This window comes from Mobula hypostoma, chromosome 4 (genome assembly GCF_963921235.1).
Source record: "Mobula hypostoma chromosome 4, sMobHyp1.1, whole genome shotgun sequence".
In the NCBI taxonomy this organism is placed as follows: Eukaryota; Metazoa; Chordata; class Chondrichthyes; order Myliobatiformes; family Myliobatidae; genus Mobula; species Mobula hypostoma.
The window spans coordinates 3,727,177-3,747,571 of NC_086100.1; the positions used below are offsets into that span (position 1 = coordinate 3,727,177).

A 20,395-nucleotide genomic window follows, 5' to 3' on the forward strand; every position below is an offset into this window, starting at 1 on the left:
TGTATTCTGATCTGACAACATATTCAAGTTCAAATTCAGTTGTCATTCAGCCATACATGAATACAGTCAAATGAAACAGTTTCTCCGGGGCCAAGGTGCAAAACACAGAACAAACAGTCACACACAGCACAAGGGTCTTATAACAGCAGTAAACGTAGTCACACGAAAACAATCCAACGTAGTACAAATCCCTGAGTTCATGGATGTTGTCGGCAAGAACAAGCCCGCAGCAGTCTGCAGACGAATGCAATCCAGCTTGTTTTCCACCGAGCAAACACTGGACAGCAGCACCGATGGGAGAGGCCTGCCACCCGATCCTGCGAGGAAAACACGCCACACCACCAGCAGCGTCACTTCTGGGCGGCTGCAGCAGGCGACACCGTGACGTGAGACATATTCCGCAATTACAACTGAGGTCATGCAACTCCTTTGCCATCGGACTTGCAGCATTCCTGATGGGGGAGAACTGCAGTTCTGAATGTGCAGCAATGTCTTGCAATCATGAAAAAGTCATTTAAAAAAAAGCAATAACACCTTTGGTTAGGCCCTTAGAGGCCACTGCATCCGAGTGCACTGCTGTCGTACTGGATCATTCCAAGTTACACCTCATCACAATCCTGTGAGATCTGTTGACACATTACAGAACGTGAGCTTTTAATCCAAGACTGATGCCTGACTTTAGGAATGAGAGAGGGCTCCAGTATCTGGCTGATTGACTTTCAAACATTCAGATTGATCCAGAAGATATGGGACATGCACTTTGGTAGTAGAAATAAATGTACGAACTTTTTTTTAAACAGAGAGAAAATCCAGGAATCTGAGATGCAGAGGGACCGGAAGGCTAACTTGCAGGTTGAGTCAGTGGTGAGGAAGGCAAATGCCCTGGTAGCATTCATTTCCAGAGGTCTAGAATACAAGAGCAAGGATGTGATGCTCAGGCTTTATAAGGCACCTTGAGTATTGTGAACAGTTTTGGGCCCCTCATCTTAGAGAGGATGTGGTGGCTTGAAGAGGGTCCAGAGGAGGTTCACAGGAATAATTTTAGGAATGAAAGGGTTATCATATGAGGAGCATTTGATGGCTCTGGGTCTGTACTTGCTGGAATTCAGAAGGATGAGGGGGGATCTCATTGAAACCTTTTGAATGTTGAGAGGCCTAGACAGAGTAGATGTGGAAGAGGATATTTCCCATGGTGGGAGAGTCTAGGACAAGAGGGCACATCCTCAGGATAGAGGGGCGCACTTTGAAAACAGAGATGCGGAGAAATTTCTTCAGCCAAAGGGTAGTGAATTTGTGGAATTTGTTGCCACATGCAGCTGTGGAGGCCAGGTCGTTGGGTGTATTTAAGGCGGAGATTGATAGGTTCTTGATTGGACATGGCATCAAAGGTTACAGGGAGAAGGCCGGGAACTGGGGTTGAGGAGGAGATAGCAAAAAGGATCGGCCATGATTGAATGGCAGAGCAGGCTCGATGGGCCAGATGGCCTAATTCTGCTCCGATGTCTTATGGTTTAAGTGCCACCCCTGGCAGGGCATTCAGAGCACCCACCACTCTCCGTGTGAAAAATAAAAGCCTGCCCCTGATATCCCCTCCCCCCTCACTTTCCTCCACTAACCATAAATTCATGCCCCCTTATATTAGTCATTTCTGCCCTGGGGAAAAAGTCACTGGCTGGCCATTTGATCTATAAGTCTTATCTTCTACATCTCTATCAGATCACCTCTCATCCTCCTTCACTCCAAAGACAAAAGTCCTAGCTCAATTAATCCATCCTCATAGGACACACTGTCTAATCCAAGCAGCATCCTGGTAAGTCTCCTCTGCAACCTTGAGATTCATTTTCTTGCAGGCATTTACAGGAAAAATAAATACAATAAAATTTACGAAAAACTATACTTGTACTGACGAACACCTAATGGCGCAAAAGAAGACAAACTGAAAATAAAAAATAATGCTGAGAATGAGATGTAGAATCAGTTCAGAATTGTGGTGAGTGAAGTTATCCATGCTTCTTCAGTCACCTGATGGGTGAAGGGTATTAACTGTTCCTGAACCTGGTGGAGTAGTACCTAAGCCTTGTGTATCTCCTTTCTAATAGTAACAGCAAGAAGAGAGTATGGTGTGGATGATAGACTGTCAGACATAGGAGCAGAATGAGACCATTCAGCCCTGAGGGTTCCTTAACCTTAAGCTCCATAATCAACTCTAGTTCCTTACACAACACCCTATCCAGAATTCCCTTTTCCCTAGTGGGTTCAACTACAAGCTACTCTATAAATGCCATCTCATAAGCATTCTACAAATTCCCCCTCTTAGGATCCAGCACCATTGCATATTAAAATCCCTCCTGATTACGGTAACCTTGCCCGTTTTACATGTCTTGTCCATTTCCTGTTTACCCCACGTCCTGGCTACCGTTCGGAGGTCTTTGATGATGGATGTTGTTTTCTTGTGGGAGCACTCTGTGTAAATGTGCTTAATGGTGGGGAGGCCTTTGTCTGTGTTGTACTGGGCTGTATCCACCACTTTCTATACGTGATTTTTATAAATAATCCGGATGAGGAAGTTGAGGGATGGGTTAGTAAATTTACTGATGACACAAAGTTTGGTGGTGTTGTGGATAGTGTGGAGGGCTGTCAGAGGTTACAGCGGGACATTGATAGGATGCAAAACTGGGCTGAGAAGTGGCAGATGGAGTTCGACCTGGATAAGTGTGAGGTGGTTCCCTTTGGTAGGTCAAATATGATGGCAGAATATAGTATTAATGGTAAGACTCTTGGCAGTGTGGAGGATCAGAGGGATCTTGGGGTCCGAGTCCATAGGACACGCAAAGCTGCTGCGCAGGTTGATTGTGTGGTTAAGAAGGCATACAGTTCATTGGCCTTCATCAATTGAGGGATTGAGTTTAGGAGCCGAGAGGTAATGTTACAGGTATATAGGACCCTGGTCTGACCCCACTTGGAGTACTGTGCTCAGTTCTGATCACCTCACTACAGGAAGGATGTGGAAACCATAGAAAGGGTGCAGAGGAGATTTACAAGGATGTTGTCTGGATTGGGGAGCATGCCTTATGAGAATAGGTTAATTGAACTCGGCCTTTTATCCTTGGAGTGGCGGAGGATGAGAGGTGACCTGATAGAGGTGTATAAGATGATGAGCGGCATTGATCATGTGGATAGAACCAAAGAGCACTGAAGCACAGAAAACAGGCCCTTCAGCCCTTCTAGTCTGTGCCGAAATATTATTCTGCTAGTCCCATTGACCTGCATCCAGTCCATAACCCTCCAGACCTCTCCCATCCATGTACCTATCCAACTTATTCTTAAAACTTAAGAGTGAGCCCGCATTTACCATGTCAGATGGCAGATCGTTCCACACTCCCACCACTGTCTGAGTGAAGAAGTTCCCCCTAATGTTCCCCCTAAACCTTTCCCCTTTCACCCTAAAGCGATGTCCTCTCCTATTCATCTCTCCTAATCTAAGTGGAAAGAGCGTTTTCACATTTACTCTGTCTATACCCCTCATAATTTTGTAAACCTCTATCAAATCTCCCCTCATTCTTCTACGCTCCAAGGAATAAAGTCCTAACCTGTTTAATCTTTCCCTGTAACTTAACTCCTGAAGACCCGGCAACATCCTAGTAAATCTTCTCTGCACTCTTTCAATCTTACTGATATCCTTCCTATAGTTAGATGACCAGAACTGCATACAATACTCAAATTTGGCCTCACCAATGTCTTTACAACCTCGCCAATAACATCCCAGAGTTATATAGTCAGAGGCTTCTTCTCAGGGCTGTAATGGCTAACACGAGAGGGCACAGTTTTAAGGTGTTTGTAAGTAGGTACAGAGGAGATGTCAGGGGCAAGTTTTTTACGCAGAGAGTGGTGAGTGCGTGGAATGGGCTGCCGGCGACGGTGGTGGAGGCGGATACGATAGGGTCTTTTAAGAGATTGCTGGATAGGTACATGGAGCTCAGAAAAATAGAGGGCTACAGCTGATCTTAGGTAATTTCTAAAGTAAGTATATGTTCAGCACAGCTTTGTGGGCCGAAGGGCCTGTATTGTGCTGTAGGTTTTCTATGTTTCTATGTTTTTCTGTTTTTCTCCAAACAGGAATTTAAAAATTGGGTACTTCAGCCAGCATCACGTAGACCAGCTGGAAATGAACATCAGCTCAGTGGAACTTCTGGCGACCAAGTTCCCAGGTAACTCGCACCACAGTACCCGAGTTGGGGAGTGATGATGAGAGCAGGGCATCAGGGCACTGAAGTAGTCAGTTCAAGGTGTCACACTGCGTTCACCGTGACGATCTATTTTGGTACAGGTTGAATTCAGTTCTGACTACCCATTGTAGAACCTTCCTGTTTGCCGTGGTACAGTTTGTGTACCATGCATTGATGAATTCAGTCCTGACGAAGGGTTCTGGCCCGAAACGTTGACTGATCGTTTCCACAGATGCTGCCCGACCTGCTGAGTTCGTCCAGCGTATTGTGAGTGTTGCTTTGACCCCAGCATCTGCAGAGTATTTTGTGTTTACCATACATTGATGTTATGTACTCAGTGGAAGTTAGGTTTATTTATTTAGAGCAGGGGCTCCCAACCTAGAGTCCATGGACCCCTCGGTTAATGGTCGGGGTCCATGGCATTAAAAGGGTTGGGAACCGCTGATATAGAGATAAAGCATGGTAACAGGCCTTTCTGGTCCAGTGAGCCCGGGTTCCAGTTACATCCATGTGACCAATTAACTTACTAACCCATGCATCTTTCAGATGTGGGAAGAAATCGGAGCACCCAGAGGAAACGCACGTGGACACAGGGAGAGCGTATGAACTCTTTACAGACAGTAGCAAAGTTGAATCCGGGTTGCTAGCGTTGTAATAGCATTGCACTAGCCGTTACGCTACTGTGCCATGCCTAAGGTCACTAGATTCAGCAGCCTTACTGAGATTCTGTAGGAAATTCATGGGTTAATAGCAGGGGTCATTTCCCCAGGCGAACTGTGGAGACAGTCTTGGGGAAGGGAGTTGTACAGTCAAGATTGCGACGAGAAATTTGCTGAGAGGGTTATGAATCTTTCAACTTCTCCACTCTGCTTCATTCACTGGTTGACATTAGAACAAAGAGCATTACAGCACAGTACAAACCCTTCTGCCCATGATGTTGTGGCAACCTTTCAACCTATTCCAATCCTTTTCTCCCATATAACCCTCTGTTTTTCTATCATCCACGTACCAAGCCAGTCTAGCCCTTCCCACCTGCATAGCCCAACATTTTTCTATCATCCACGTGCCTATGTAAGAGTCCCTTGAATCTCCCTAATGTATCTGTCCCTGGCAGCACGTTCAAAGCACCTTCCACTCTTTGTGTAAAAAGCCTGCCTCTGACATCCCCCCCAATACTTCCCTTCAGTCACCTTAAAATTATGCCCCCTTGCACTTGCCATTTCCACCCCAGGAAGAAGTCTGTCTATCTCCTCAATCTATGCCTCTTATCATAAGACCATAAGGCATAAGAATAGAATGAGGCCATTCAGCCCATTGAGTCTCCAATGCTGTTCCATCATGGTTGATACATTTCCCTCTGAAACTCATTCCTCTGCCTTCTCCCTGTAAACTTTCACACCCTGATTAATCAAGAATCTATCAATCTCTGCCTTAAATATACCCAGACCTGGCCTCCACAGCCATCTGTGGCAACGAATTACACAGATTTACCACCCTCTGGCTGAAGAAATTTCTCCTCATCTCTATTCTAAAAAGACGTCCTTCTATTCTGAGGCTGTGCCCTCTGGTCCTAAATGATAGGAAACATTCTTTCCACATGTATTCTATCTAGGCCTTTCAACATCCTATAGGTTTCAATGAGATTTTCTAAATTCCAGTGAATAAAGACCCAGAGCCATCAATCACTCCTCACATGATGAACATTTCATTTCCGGAATTATTCTCATGAACCTTCTCTAAATCCTCTCCAATATCAGCACAACCTTTCTAAAATAAAGGGCTCAAAACTGCTTACAATACTCCAAGTGAGGCCTCACCAGTACCTTAGAAAAATTCAGCATTATATGTTTGTTTTTTATATTCTACTGCTCTCAAAGTGAATGGTAACATCCCATTGGCCTTCCTCACCACCAATTCAACCTGCAAATTAACCTTTAGGGAATCCTGCACGAGGACTGCCAAGTCCCTCAGAATTTCCTTCAAGTTTAGAAAATCGTCTATGCTTTTATTCCTTACACTGTATTCTATTTGCCATTTGTTTGCCCATTCTCCTAATCTATTCACGTCCTTCAGCAGCCTCCCTGATTCGTCAATATTATTTGATGCTTCATCGTGTTATACACCCCTATCAAGTCACCTCTCATCCTCTCATCCAAAGAGAAAAGCCCTAGTTCACTCAGCCTCATGAGCCATGCTCTCTAATCCAGGCAGCATCCTGGTAAATCTCCTCTGCACCCTCTCTAAAGCTTCCACATCCTTGCTATAATGAGGCAACCAGAACTGAACACAACATTCCAAGTGTGGTCCAGCCAGAATTTTATAGACCTAAACATTACCTCTAGACTCTTGAACGCAATTCCCCCTTCTAAAGGAGGCTAGTGCACCATGCGCCTTCTTAATCACATATCAACTTGCACAGCAACTTTGAGGCATATATGTATGTGAACCCCAAGATCCCTCTGTTCCTCCACAGTTAAGACAGTGATATACTTTTGACATGAAATGGAGGGGAGATAGTAAAGAGGATATGCCATGAACTTGAGTGTAGACTTAAGGCATTTTCTTCTTCAACCAAGAGTAGGACTTGCACATTGAATGGTAGGGCACTGAGGAAATCGGTAGAATAGAAGGACCTGGAGATGCAGATCCATAATTCATCAAAAGTGGCATTACTGGTAGATAGGGTAATAAAGAGAGCTTTTGGCACTTTGGCCTTCGTAGATCAGAGTTTTGAGCACAGGAGTTAGGATGTCATGTTGAAGTTGTACAAGGTGTTTGAGGCCCTCCATTGGTGGGGATTGACCTAGCAGTTTACGTAATACGCAAGTCAGGGCAGTCCAATATGGAGAGCGAGCTGTTGCCCATGCAGCAGGCTCCCCTTCTTCACACAGCTGATGAATCCAAAGGAATGGCAGAGACCCATACAGTTTGGCACCACAGCATTGCAGGAGTTGCCAGTCATTGTTAAACTCAAACGTAGGACTGTTTTAGGGATTCCAGTTCCAGATTTTTCCTTGGGAGTTTATTTCCAAAGCCTTCCCCATGAGTGGGTATATCCATAAGGCAGTGGAGGTTTGAGGTCAGAACTGCCCGTCATTGCTGACAAGCCCCATCTGCCCAGTACAAACGTCACTGGTTTGATCTGACGCAAAACAGGGCATGGCACTGTTTATTTCGATGTACAAGTGGGAAAAAAACCCACTAATTTTCCTTTATAGTGTGGGTCTTGGATGTATTACTAAACCTAAGCTGTGATTAAATGGTTTTGTTTTTGATCTGATCTTTACAGGGAGGACAGAAGAGGAATACCGACATCAGCTGGGAGGTTATGGGATATCGGGAGACCTGGCAGTGAGACCTGTAGTCAGTCTATCAGGGGGACAGAAGAGCAGGGTGGCGTTTGCACAGATGACAATGCCCTGGTAAGCACTGTGACTTTCCTGACCATCTGTTGACTTTTAGTTGCTTTGGCCTGTGCGTTTGAGTTCCACCTGGCCAGTTGGCCATTTCACTCCCAGTATGTACTGCCTTTCCCTTTGCTCTGTAAGGGCCATTTCCATAAGACAGGAGCAGCATTAGGACTGCTGATTCATCATTCCTCTCAACCCCATTCTCCTGTTGTCTTCCTGTAACCTTTGATACCCTGATGAATCAAGAACCTAGCAATCTCTGTTTTAAATATACCCAGTGACTGGTCCTCCACTGCTGCCTGTGGCAAAGAATTCCTGATTCACCACCCTCTGGCTAAAGAAATTACTTCTCACCTTTGTTCTAAAGTGGCAACCCTCTTTTCTGAGGCTGTGCCCTCTGGTCCTAGACTCCTCCAATATAGGAAACATCCTCTGAAGTCCACTCAGTCTGACCCTTTTAATATTTGATGATAGGTTTCCATGAGATTCTGCCCTCATTCTTCCAAAACAGGTTCCCAACCTAGGGACCATAGATCCTTCGGTTAATGGTAAAGATCCATGGCATAAAAAGGTTGCTAACTCCTCTTCTGAAAGAATTTTGTTGGTGTTGAGGGTGCGCCCAGCCCTCCGGTACTTCATAGCTTCCACAGAGCAGACTTGATAGGCAAATTGTTCTAATTCTGCTGCCACATCCACCTCATTTCCATACTCTGCTTCGTTTCTTGGTCGTCTTCAACTACCTCCCAGACCACTAGTCTGCATCCAAAGAGAGCTTGCAAAGCCATCATCGCTGTCTTGTTCCACACGGTTTCCAGCTCCATTTTCAAGCCTCCCGGTTTGGACCCCTGAGTAAAAATATCCCCGTTCCCAGTCAGACAAGTCAGTCCGTGGCCTTGATGAGGCCACTCTCAGATTGGAGGAGCAACACCTCATATTCCATCTAGGTAGCCTCCAACTTAATGGCATGAACATCAATTTCTCCAGCTTCCTGTAATTTTTTCCCGCTACCCCTTCCCTTTTCATTTCCCCACTCAAGCCTCTTGCCTCTTCTCCTCACCTGCCTATCACCTCACCCTGTTGCCACTCTTCCTTTCCCTCCATGGTCCACTCTCCTCTCCTATCAGATTCCTTCTTCTCCAGCCCTTTGCTTTTTCCACCCATCGCCTCCCAGTTTCTTACTTCATCCCCTTTCCCCACCCACCTGGATTGAACTATCACCTTCTTGCTTGTCCTCTTCCACCACCTTCTTCTGGCATCTTCCCGCTTCCTCAGTCCTGATGAAGGCCTTAGCCTGAAACATCGACTGTTTATCCATTTCCATAGATGCCACTTGACCTGCTGAGCTCCTCCAGCATTTTGTGTGTGTTGCTTTGGTTTCTGAGATGACTTTATTTGTGTGCTGGCTGTTGTCTTTTGCTGCATTTCGGTTCCTCTGTACTTTACCCCATGAATATCAACCATATTTCTTGTTTTCTCATGAAATTGAAGGCCATTCATTCAACCTGTTGAGCATGTTGGCTCATGACACATTCTTGTCAACTCCACGATCCCTATCTTATTTCCCTGTAACCCCTTCACCTACTCCACCACATTACAACTCTCCTGTATTTACCCTGCTGTCCACACAGGCACACACATGCACAAAAGTACACACAGGCCATTAGGAAGGAGATTCAGGAGCCTCAGGTCTCACATCACCAGGTTCTGGAACAGTTTTTACCCCTCAATCATCAGGCACCAGAGGGGATAACTTCACTCAACTGCACTCCACTCTTTAAGAAAAGAGGAAGGCAGCAGAAAGGAAGTTGTAGACCAGTTAGCCTGACCTCAGTACTTGCTGACATAGTGCAAGATAGGACAAAGTCAGCATGGTTTCCTTGAAGGGAAATCTTGTCTGACAAACCTGTTGGAATTCTTTGAGGAGGTTTCAAGTAGGATAGATAAAGGGAATGCAGTGGATGTTGTATATTTGGACTTTCAGAAGGCCTTTGACAAGGTGCCACACATGAGACTGTTTACCAAGTTAAGAACCTGTGGTATTGCAGAGAAGTTACTGGCATGGTTAGAGCATTGGCTGATTGATAGGAACCAGCAAGTGGGAATAAAAGGTTCTGCCGAGGGCTTTAGGCCCGAAACATCAGCTGTACTTTGCCCCTAAATGCTGCCTGGCCTGCTGAGCTCCCCCAGCATTTTGTGTGTGTTGCTTAGATTTCCAGCATCTCTTGTTTATCCTTTTCTGGTTGGCTGCCAGTGACTAGTGGTGTTCTGCAGATTCAGTGTTGGGACCGCTTCTTTTTCTGTTGTATATCAATGATTTAGATGATGGAATAGATGGCTTTGTTGCCAAGTTTGCAGATTCTGATTCTGATACAAAGGTTGGTGCAGGGGCAGGTAGCGTTGAGGAAACAGGTAGGCTGCAAAAGGACAGACAGATTAGGAGAATTGGTAAGAGAGTGGCAAGTGAAATGCAGTATCGGAAAATGCATGGTCATGCATTTTGGTCGTAGCAATAAATGTGCAAACTATTTTCTAAACGGGAAGAAACTCCAAAACTCTGAGATGCAAAGGGACTTAGGTTTCCTTGTGTAGAACATCCTAAAGGTTAACTTGCAGGTTGAGTCGGTGGTAAGGAAGGTAAATGCCATGTTAGCATTCATTTCAAGAGGTCTAGAATGCGAAAGGTTCAAAAAACTAGGTAATGATAGAGATCTAGAAGATTATAAGGCTAGCAGGAAAGAGCTTAAGAATGAAATTAGGAAAGCCAGAAGGGGCCATGAGAAGGCCTTGGCGAGCAGGATTAAGGAAAACCCCAAGGCAATCTACAAGTATGCGAAGAGCAAGAGGATAAGATGTGAGAGAATAGGACCAATCAAATGTGACAGTGGAAAAGTGTGCATGGAACCGAGGAGATGGCTGAAGTATTTAATGAATACCTTGCTTCAGAATTCACTATGGAAAAGGATTTTGGCGATTGTAGGGATGAACTTACAGTGGATTGAAAAGCTTGGGCATATAGACATTAAGAAAGAGGATGTGCTGGAGGTTTTGGAAAGCATCAAGTTGGGTAAGTCACCGGAACTGAACGAGATATACCTCAGGCTACTGTGGGAGGCGAGCGAGGAGATTGCTGAGCAATGATCTTTGCATCATCAGCAGGGACAGGAGAGGTTCCGGAGGATTGGAGGGTTGCGGATGTTGTTCCCTTATTCAAGAAAGGGAGTAGAGATAGCCCAGGAAATTATAGACCACTAAGTCTTAATTCAGTGGTTGGTAAGTTGATGGAAAAGATCCTGAGAGGCAGATTTATAAGCATTTGGAGAGGTATAATATGATTAGGAATAGTCAGCATGGCTTTGTCAAAGGCAGGTCATGCCTTATGAGCCTGATTGAATTTTTTGAGGATGTGACTAAACACATTGATGAAGGTAGAGCAGTAGATGTAGTGTATATGGATTTCAACAAGCCATTTGATAGGGTACCCCATGCCAGGCTTATTGAGAAAGTAAGGAGGAATGGGATCCAAGGAGACCTTGCTTTGTGGATCCAGAATTGGCCTGCCCACAGAAGGCAAAGAGTGGTTGTAGACGGGTCATATTCAGCATGGAGGCCAGTGACCAGTGGTGTGTCTCAGGGAACTGCTCTGGGACCCTTACTCTTCGTGATTTTTATGCATTATCTGGATGAGGTAGTGGTGGGATGGGTTAGTAAATTTGCTGATGACACAAGGGTTGGGGGTGTTTTGGATAGTGTGGAGGGTTGTCAGAGGTTATAGCAGGACATCGATAGGATGCAATACTGGGCTGAGAAGTGGCAGATGGAGTTCAACGACGTGCACACAGGCACCTTGACTGAAATACACAGAGACTAGCATTTGATTGTGAAGAAGTTGAGATAATGGAAACCTGATTGGATGAGGACTAAACCAATCAGGAGGGACAGATGGTGGGGGTATATATACCACTAGACTAGACATGCGTAGGCATCATCCCTGATGAAGACGGTGGAGTTTGTCATTGAAATATCGGTTAAAAATTATACCTTTACCCAGCTGGAAGCCCAAGAGACACACACACAAAATGCTAGTCCTGCCGAATGGACAAAGCCCAAAACGTCGACTGTACTATTTTCCATACATGTTGCCTGGCCTGCTGAGTTCCTCCAGCATTTTGTGTGTGTTGCTCAGATTTCCAGCATCTGCAGATTTTCTCTTGTTTGTGATTGGAAGCCTTAGAAGTGTTTATTCATACACACTGACTGAAACGCACACAGACCAGGCACACACAGGTACACACAGTCATTTACAGCCAATTAGCTCACAGACAACATAGGAAAAGGCCCTTTGGCCCATCTCGTCTATGCTGATCTGTTTTATTCTATCTAGTTCCATCAACCCACTCATGAACATAGCCCTCCACATACCTCCCATCCGTTTTGTTGTTGTCTCTCTCTGCATCGGGCGGCAATCTTTGCCATTTCTTTAGCATTTTGTCTTTTTTTTTACAAAGCGGAGTTGCTAATTCGACACTTAACCCAGCACGGATAGAATGTAAACAAGGAACCGGCCGGTTTCAAACCCAGGACCACTGGCCTCAGAGTCCGGTGTGGATGCCACTACATCACTGACTGGCCTCCCATCGATTTACTTATCTGAATTCTTCTGAAAAGTTGCAGTCAAACCCACGTCCACCACTTTCACTGGCAGCTGGTTTCACACTCAGAGTGAAGATGTTCCCCCTCGAGTTCCCCTTAAATATTTCACCTTTGACCCTTAATCCATCACCTCTAGTTCTAGTCTCAGCCTACCTCGGGGCTGAAGTGTCACCTGACCTTGACTTATACAGTCATTGAAAGCCCAGACATACAGTAGTGCACACCTATTCAACACGTAGCGGTGTGCATGGAATGTTCTCAATTTAAACATGGTCCCCACTCTGTCCGTGTAGCCATGTTGACTGTCGTGTCTGATTCAGCTGTTGAACTACTGTCATCTGGGTTGATTTTCCAATTTCAAAGGGAAGGATGGTGAGAGAGTGGAATAAGCTGCCAGTGCAAGTGGTTGCATGCAAGCTCGATTTCAATGTTTAAGAGCAGTTTCGATACGTACGTGGATGGCAGGGTTATGGTCCTGGTGCAGGTAGATGGGAGTAGGCAGTTTAAATGATTTGGCATGGATTAGATGGGCCAAATGGCCTATTTCTGTGCTGTACTTTTCTATGACTTTAAATTTATTATCACAGTACATAAATGCCACCATATACAGACCTGATATTGAATTTTCTTGCAGGCATTCACAGTAAATACAAAGGAACCAAAAAAATCAACACACAAAATAATAATAAATAAGCAATAAGTATCAAGAACATGAGATGAAGAGTCTTTGAAAGTGAGTCTATAGGTTGTGGGAACAGTTCAGTGTTGGGGTGAGTGAAATTGAGTGAATTTTTCTCCTCTGGTTCAAGAGCCTGATGGTTGAGGGATAATAACTATTCCTGATAGCAGCAGGGAGAATTCTTGATGGATGCTGCTTTCCTGCGACAGCACTCCATGTAGATATGTTCATTGGTGGAGAGGGCTTTACCCATCGTGGACTGGGCTGTGTCCAGTACTTTTTGTAGGCTTTTCCCCTCTTAAGCCTTGGTATTTCTATACCAGGCCGTGGTGCAATCAGTCCGGATACTTTCCACAGCACATTTTTAGAAGTTTGTCAAAGTTTTAGATGACAATCCGAATCTTCAAAACCTTCTAAGAATGTAGAGGCACTGCTATGGCCTGAAATTCATTTTCTTGTGGGAATTCACAGTAACCATAAAGAAACACAATAGTAGCAATGAAAAACCGTACACAGTAAGATAGACAAACAACCAATGTGCAAAAGACAACAAATTATATAAATAGAAAATGATAATAGAGAAATAATAATAAATGATATTTAGAATATGAGTTGTCTCCCTGAAAGAGAGTGCATAGGTTGTGGGGGTGAGTGATTTTGACCAGGTGTGGTGGATTGGTTGGGGCTTTTGTGTTCATCAGGCTATCAAGTTCACCCGATATCTCACTGCATTTCTGTACCTGTTGGATTCTGGTCTTGGAGATTATCAGCAGTGGTCGTTTCTCAGTCTCACAGTTGTATTATTTTTTATTTTAACATACAGCCCCAGTTTCTATATCCTGGATGAACCAACCAACCACCTGGACATGGAGACAATAGAGGCGCTGGGAAATGCATTGCAGAAGTTTAAGGTAAACTACCTGGGGAGATTTTCCAACAATGTGATTCATATATCATTTCTTAATGCATGCATTACTAAATGACAATAAAAGAGGACCACGTGTCTTCATAATCCTAATCCTAATGTGCTATGTCAGCACTATAGCCAAGCACATGATGACTCCCCACATAGGCACCAAGTATAAAGATAAAGATGTAAATTCAGTGGATTTAGCTTAATTGGGACACATCGAGACCAGTAGAGTTTGGCCCAATTAAGTGGCCACCTTAATTAGCCGGTTTCACGAAAATAGTTAAAAAAATATAAAAAAGACAAATTACCATTTAACTGAGTAACGAATTTTGTATTTGAATGAGGTACAGGACAAATTTGAACATTACCAATACTACTACAGTATTATAAAACTATGTATTAGTTCCTAATAGTTATTGACAGAGAAATTCATCCAGTGTATGCTGCTGTGTTCGTTTCATTGACTGTAAATGAACAAAATCAGCGCAGCCACCCGGTGCAGATAACAGCCTGCCTTCATACAAGATTTGCATGCCCCAAAGCTTCATTTTCATTGTATCATTCAAGATGATTATCAATACTTTCAAGTTCTTCATAGTTCCTAACTTGCTGAAGCAGTGAAATCATTTCATTTTCACTTCTGGCCATTTCTAGGATCTCCAAGCCTGAATGCCTGAAACCTCAGTGAGCAGAACAGTTCTAAATTGTCTTACTGCTTATTTCTCACTAACTATCAGTGATAAAAATCATTACTTTTTGAGCACAAACATGCAAGTAACGCTATTTAAAACCTGTTCATTCTGAGCATGGTGTGGTGTCTTAACAGCCACACAAGTGCACGCGATCGATGTTAGCTAGAAATTGTTCAGCAACGGTCTCCAATCCTAATTGAATTCATGGTGTCCAAATTAAGCAAAGGAAATTCCAGTTATTTTGTCCCAAATAACTAGCTGCCCGATTAACTGATGACACAACTAATGGGAATCCACTGTGTTCATTTTATTTGTCACATGCACATGGAAACATTGAAACATACAGCAACTTAGTCCGAGGACGTGCTGCGGGCAGTCCACAAGAGCCACCACGCTTCCCATGCCAACATAACATGCTCACAACTTACTAATGCTAACTGGTATGCCTTTGGGATGTGAGAGGACACCGGAGCACCCAGAGGAACAGGGGGAATGAACAAATCCCTTACAGACAGCAGCAGGTATTGAACCCGTGTCACTAGTGCAGTCAGTGCTGAAGTCACAGCAATGCTACCGTGCCACCTCAACGCTCAGCTGCGTATACCGAAATGGCATTGCTGGGGCACTTAATTGTCCACTTTGAAAATGCAGTTAACTATTTGTGCTCCGTAACATTTATACCATGGTTAGTTTGCAAATGAAATGGAAGAGAGAGCTGAGATTTCCACAGTCTCTTTAATGCAGGTCAGATAGTGAAGCAAATTTGAAGCAAATCAGGGTTGCACGGTAGGAAATGCTGCTGACAGCTGGTGCAGCAATGTCCTGCAAGCCCCAGTGATGGTGACGATGCACACAGCGGCTCTGCCTCCTGCAAGACCGTAAGGCATTGACATAGGAGCTGAATTCAGCCATTCAGTCTGCCCTGCCTTTCCATTATGGCTGATTTGTTATCCGTCTAATCCCCATTTCCTTGCCTTCCCTCCATAACTTTTGACTTTCTGACTAATCAAGAACCTAATCAACTTCTACTTTAAATTTTCCCAATAACTTGGCCTCTACAGCCATCTGTGGCAATGAATTTCACAGATTCATCACCCTCTGGCTAAAGAAATTCTTTTTCATCTCTGTTCGAAGTGGATATCCCTCTATTCTGAGACTGTTCCTTCTGATCCTAGACATACCCACTATAGGAAGCATCCTCTGTGCATCTGATCTGTCTAGACGTTTCCATGTGTGATAAGGTTAAATGTGTTCCCCCTCATTCTTCTAAACTCCAAGCCCAGAACCATCAAATGCTCCTGATACATTAACCCTTTCATTCCTGGGATAATTCTCATGAATCTTCTGGACTACACCTCTTCCCACCCTGTTACTTGTAAAAACGCCAACCCTTTCTCTCAATTCCTCCGTCTCCGCTCAATCTGTTCTCAGTTGAGGCTTTTCATTGGAGAACAAAGGGGATGTCCTCCTTTTTCAAAGAAAGGGACTTTCCTTTCTCCACCGTCAATTCTGCCCTCAAACCATATCTCTTCAATTTCACGCATGTCTGCTCTTACCCTATTCTCCCGCCAACCTATCAGGGATAGTGTTCCTTTTATCCTCACCTGCCATCCCACCAGCCACTGCATCCACCACGTAATTCTCTGTAACTTCCGCCATTTCCAACGGGATCCCACCACCAAGCACATCTTTCCTTCCTGTCCCCCCCACACACTTTCTGGTTTCCACATGGATCGCTCCCTAATGCAACTCCCTTGTCCATTTGTCCCTCCCCACCGATCTCCCTCATAGCACTTATCCTTGTGAGCAGAACAAGTGCTAAACCTGCCTCTACACCTCCTCCCTCACTACCATTCAGGGCCCCAAACAGTCCTTCCAGGCGATACTTTATTTATGAGTTTGTTGGTGTTATGTATTGTATCCAGTATTCCCGGTGTGGCCTCTTGTACATAAGTGAAACCAGATGTAGATTGGAAGACCGCTTTGCTAAGCATCTTCGCTCCATCTGCCAGGAAAAGCAGCATCTCCCAGTGGCCACCCATTTTAATTCCAATTCCCATTCCCATTCTAATTCCACTTCCCATTCCAATTCTAATTCCACTTCCCATTCCCATTCTGACATGTCCATCGATGGCCTCCTCTACCATCGCAATGGGGCACTCTCAGGCTGGAGGAGCAACACTTTGTATTCCATCTGGGTAGCCTCTAACTTGATGATATGAACATCGATTTCTCGAACTTCCAGTAATGTTCCTTCCCCCACCATTCCCGATCATCTCATCTCCTTGCCTGCCCATCGCCTCCCTCTGGTGCTCCTCCCCCTTTTCTTCCTTGGCCTTCTGTCCTCTCCTAGCAGATTGTTCCTTCTCCAACCCTGTGTCTCTTTCAGCAATCAACTTCCCACCTCTTTACTTCTCCTTCTGCTGGTCTCACCTATCACCTTGTCTTTCTCTCCCCCTCCCCCCACCTTTTAAATCTACTCCTCGGCTTTTCTTCTCCAGTGCTGCTGAAAGGTTTTGGCTTGAAACGTTGAATGTTCTTTTTTCCATGGATGCAGCCTGGCCTGCTGAGTCCAGCATCTTCTGTGTGTTGCCTACATCTTTTCTTAGACAAAGGGCCTAAAACTGTTCATAATACTTCAAGTGCAGTTTGACTAATGTCTTATAAAGCCTCAGAATTGCACCTTTGCATTTATATTCTAGCCCTCTTCAAATGAATGGTATAATTGCATTTGCCTTCCTTACCTGTAACCTTTCAGGAATCCTACACGAGGAGTCCCAAGTTGCAGCTCTGAGTTTTGAATTTTCTCCCATTTGGAAAATAGTCTACACCTTTCTTCCTTCTCTCAAAATGCATGACCACACATTTCCACCTGCCAGTCTTTTGCCCATTCTGCCAATCTGTCTAAGTCCTTCTGCAGACTCCCTGTTTCCTCAACACTACCTACCCCTTCACCATTCTTCATATACTCTGCAAGCTTGGTCATTAGGTCATCAATTCCGTCATTAAAATCATTGACATGTGATGTAAAAAGAAGCGGTCCCAATACCGACCCCTGTGGAACAGCACCAGGCGCTGGTAGCTGATGAGAAATTGTGCCAGTCAGTGAGTGTATGCGTGCTGACGCGCGTGTATTCTTTGGAAATGAGCGTCTATAATTGCCACATTGCTACGGTGACTTTGTGTGTGCTCTGGCAGGGCGGAGTAATTCTGGTGTCTCACGATGAGCGACTGATCCGCATGGTGTGCAAAGAGCTCTGGGTATGCGGCTGTGGCACCGTGAGGAGAGTGGAAGGAGGCTTCGATGAGTACAAGGACATTCTGCAGGAGCAGTTCCGGAGGGAGGGATTTCTATGAGAACCTGATCTTTGGTGTGGAAACCACTCCCACCCCTAACCCCACAATCCAGACATCTGAGGACTCGCTGCTGTCCGTGGGCCAGAGCCATCTCCAATTTTGTTATTTTTCTTTTATGATCTGCTGTTGCCCACGCTCCCCCCAGTGTTTGTGTCCTGGGACTGTATGTGAACACGTTTGTAAATTAAACCATGTACTATCTGCACCCGTTTAAATTAAAGCTGAAACTATCAGCAGACAAGGGTTCACTGCAATAACTCGTAGCTAATCTAATAATTGTGATTAATTACTAATCAACCCCTTTTGCCCATTTCCCAAAGTGCAGTCACTATCAGAAAGATTTGTTTGTTGACATGTCGTTCGTTTTGCTAACATGACTCTCATGCTGTTAAACCTATTGGGGGGAGGTCTCTCATCTCTCTGAAAATTTGGTTGATCCATTGCTGCATCTTATAGGTGCCACCTCCTTCCTCTCTACAAGAATACTGCTATTCTTGAGTCGTGAACATGAAAGTGTTCAACCTGGAATCTGCAGGAAGATGGTGTGCATGAGTGTTAATGGCAGCTCCTACTCTTGTGTATCGGTGAGTGATAAGGGGAAGATATTTGTCCCTGAGTCCATCCTTAATTGCTGCTATTTCCCGTTTGCCCAGTGCAGGCTGCTGGTCCCAGCGGTGTCTCTGCAGCCTGCAGCTGAGTCAGGGTTTGGACATTGGACATGGACATTCCGGGCCTGAGGGATCCGCAGGGTCCTCATGTCCTGCTGCCTTAGCGTGGGTGAGGACAGCTCGGTTAAGACAAGCTACATTGCACAAACTTTGCAAACTGAGTGACGTAAATAAATCAGTTCAAAAACCATAAATATTTGCAAAAATTGACTTCAGTGGTATTTTATTTATCCTATTCAATAGCATTTGTACCCTCTTCCCTTGCGCTGAAGTAACACTCAACTCAAGTACGAAGGAGGAGAGGCAACTTCAAGTTTTGAGATCGTTTATTGTCATCTCCAGTATGTCATAGAGAAGTACAGCACAGACACAGGCCCTGCGGCCTATCCAGTCCATACTGAAACCATTTAAGCTACCTCCTTCCATCAACTTACACCGGGACCACACCCCTACCATCCATGTACCCATCCAAACTCCTCAAATGTTGCAATCGAGCTTGCATGCACCACTTGTGCTGGCAGCTCATTCCACACTCTCACAACCCTCTGAGTGAAGATGCTTCCCCTCTCACTCCCCTTAAACTTTTCACCTTTGACCCATGACTTCTGGTTATAGTCCCACCCAACCTTGCATTTACCTATCAATACCCCTCAATCTCTATCAAATCTCTAAGGAATACAGTCCTAACCTGTTCAATCTTTCTTGATAACTCAGGTCCTCCAGACCCAGCAACATCCTTGTAAGTTTTCTCTGTACTCTTTCAACCTTGATAACATCTTTGTTGTTTGTAGGTGACCAAAACTGCACACAGTACTCCAAATTAGACCTCACAAACATCTTATACAACTTCAGCATTCCATCTCCTGAACTTAGTGCTTTGATTTATGAAGGCCAATGTGCCAAAAGATTTTTTTACAACCCTATCTACCTGCGATGCCACTTTCAATGAATTATGGACCTGTATTCCCAGATGCCTTTATTCTACCACACTCCTCAGTGCCTTACATTCACTGTTTAAGACCCACGCTGGTTGGTCCTAGCAAAGTGCAAAATCTCATACTTGTCTGCATTAAGCCCATTTTTCCAGCTAATGCAGATCCTCCTATAAGGCATAATAACCTTCCTTGCTGTCCACTACATCCTCAATCTTGGTGTCATACAAACATTTGCTGATCCAGTTGACCACATTATCATCCAGATCGTTGACACAGATGACAAACAGTAAGGGAACCAGCACAGATCACTGTGGCACTCCACTAACAACTGGGTTCCAGTCAGAGAGGCAACCATCTATGACCACTCTGGCCTCTCCCACAAAGGCAATGTCTAATCCAATTTAATTCCTCGTCTTGAATGCCGAGCAACTGAATCTTTTTCACCAGCCTCCCATGCAGCACTTTGTCAAGTGCTTTACTAAAGTCCATGTAGACAACTTCCACTGCCCTGCCTTCACCCACTTTCCTGCTAACTTCCTCGAAAAAAAGTATAAATTGGTTGGACCTGACCTGCCACACATAAAGCCATGCTGACTATCCTTAATCAGTCCGTGTCTTTCCAAATACTTATATATCTGGTCCCTTAGAATACCTTCCTACAACTTTCCCACACTGATGTCAGATTCACTGGCCCATAATTTCCTAGTTTATATTTTGAGCCCTTAAACAGTGGAAAATCATAGGCTATCTTCCGTTCCTCTGGTACTTCTCATGTCACCAGGGATGATTTAAATATCTTTACTAGGTTCCTGGCAGTTTTTGCATTTGCCTCCCGTAGGGTCTGAGGGAACACCTTGTCGAGCCC

General features: G+C 44.7%; 1 protein-coding gene across 2 annotated transcripts in view; it reads left to right on the plus strand.

Moving 5' to 3' along the window:
- Nucleotides 1-18,805, plus strand: part of abcf3 (ATP-binding cassette, sub-family F (GCN20), member 3) — a 172,589-nt gene extending 153,784 nt beyond the window's left edge. For both annotated transcript variants that reach the window (XM_063045252.1, XM_063045253.1), the window contains exons 18-21: nucleotides 4,117-4,208; nucleotides 7,516-7,648; nucleotides 13,789-13,876; nucleotides 17,769-18,805. In XM_063045252.1, the coding sequence (XP_062901322.1) occupies nucleotides 4,117-4,208; nucleotides 7,516-7,648; nucleotides 13,789-13,876; nucleotides 17,769-17,927 (472 nt within the window). In that variant the 3' untranslated portion in view covers nucleotides 17,928-18,805. The remainder of the gene's footprint in view (nucleotides 1-4,116; nucleotides 4,209-7,515; nucleotides 7,649-13,788; nucleotides 13,877-17,768) is intronic.
- Nucleotides 18,806-20,395: the final 1,590 nt, after the last annotated feature.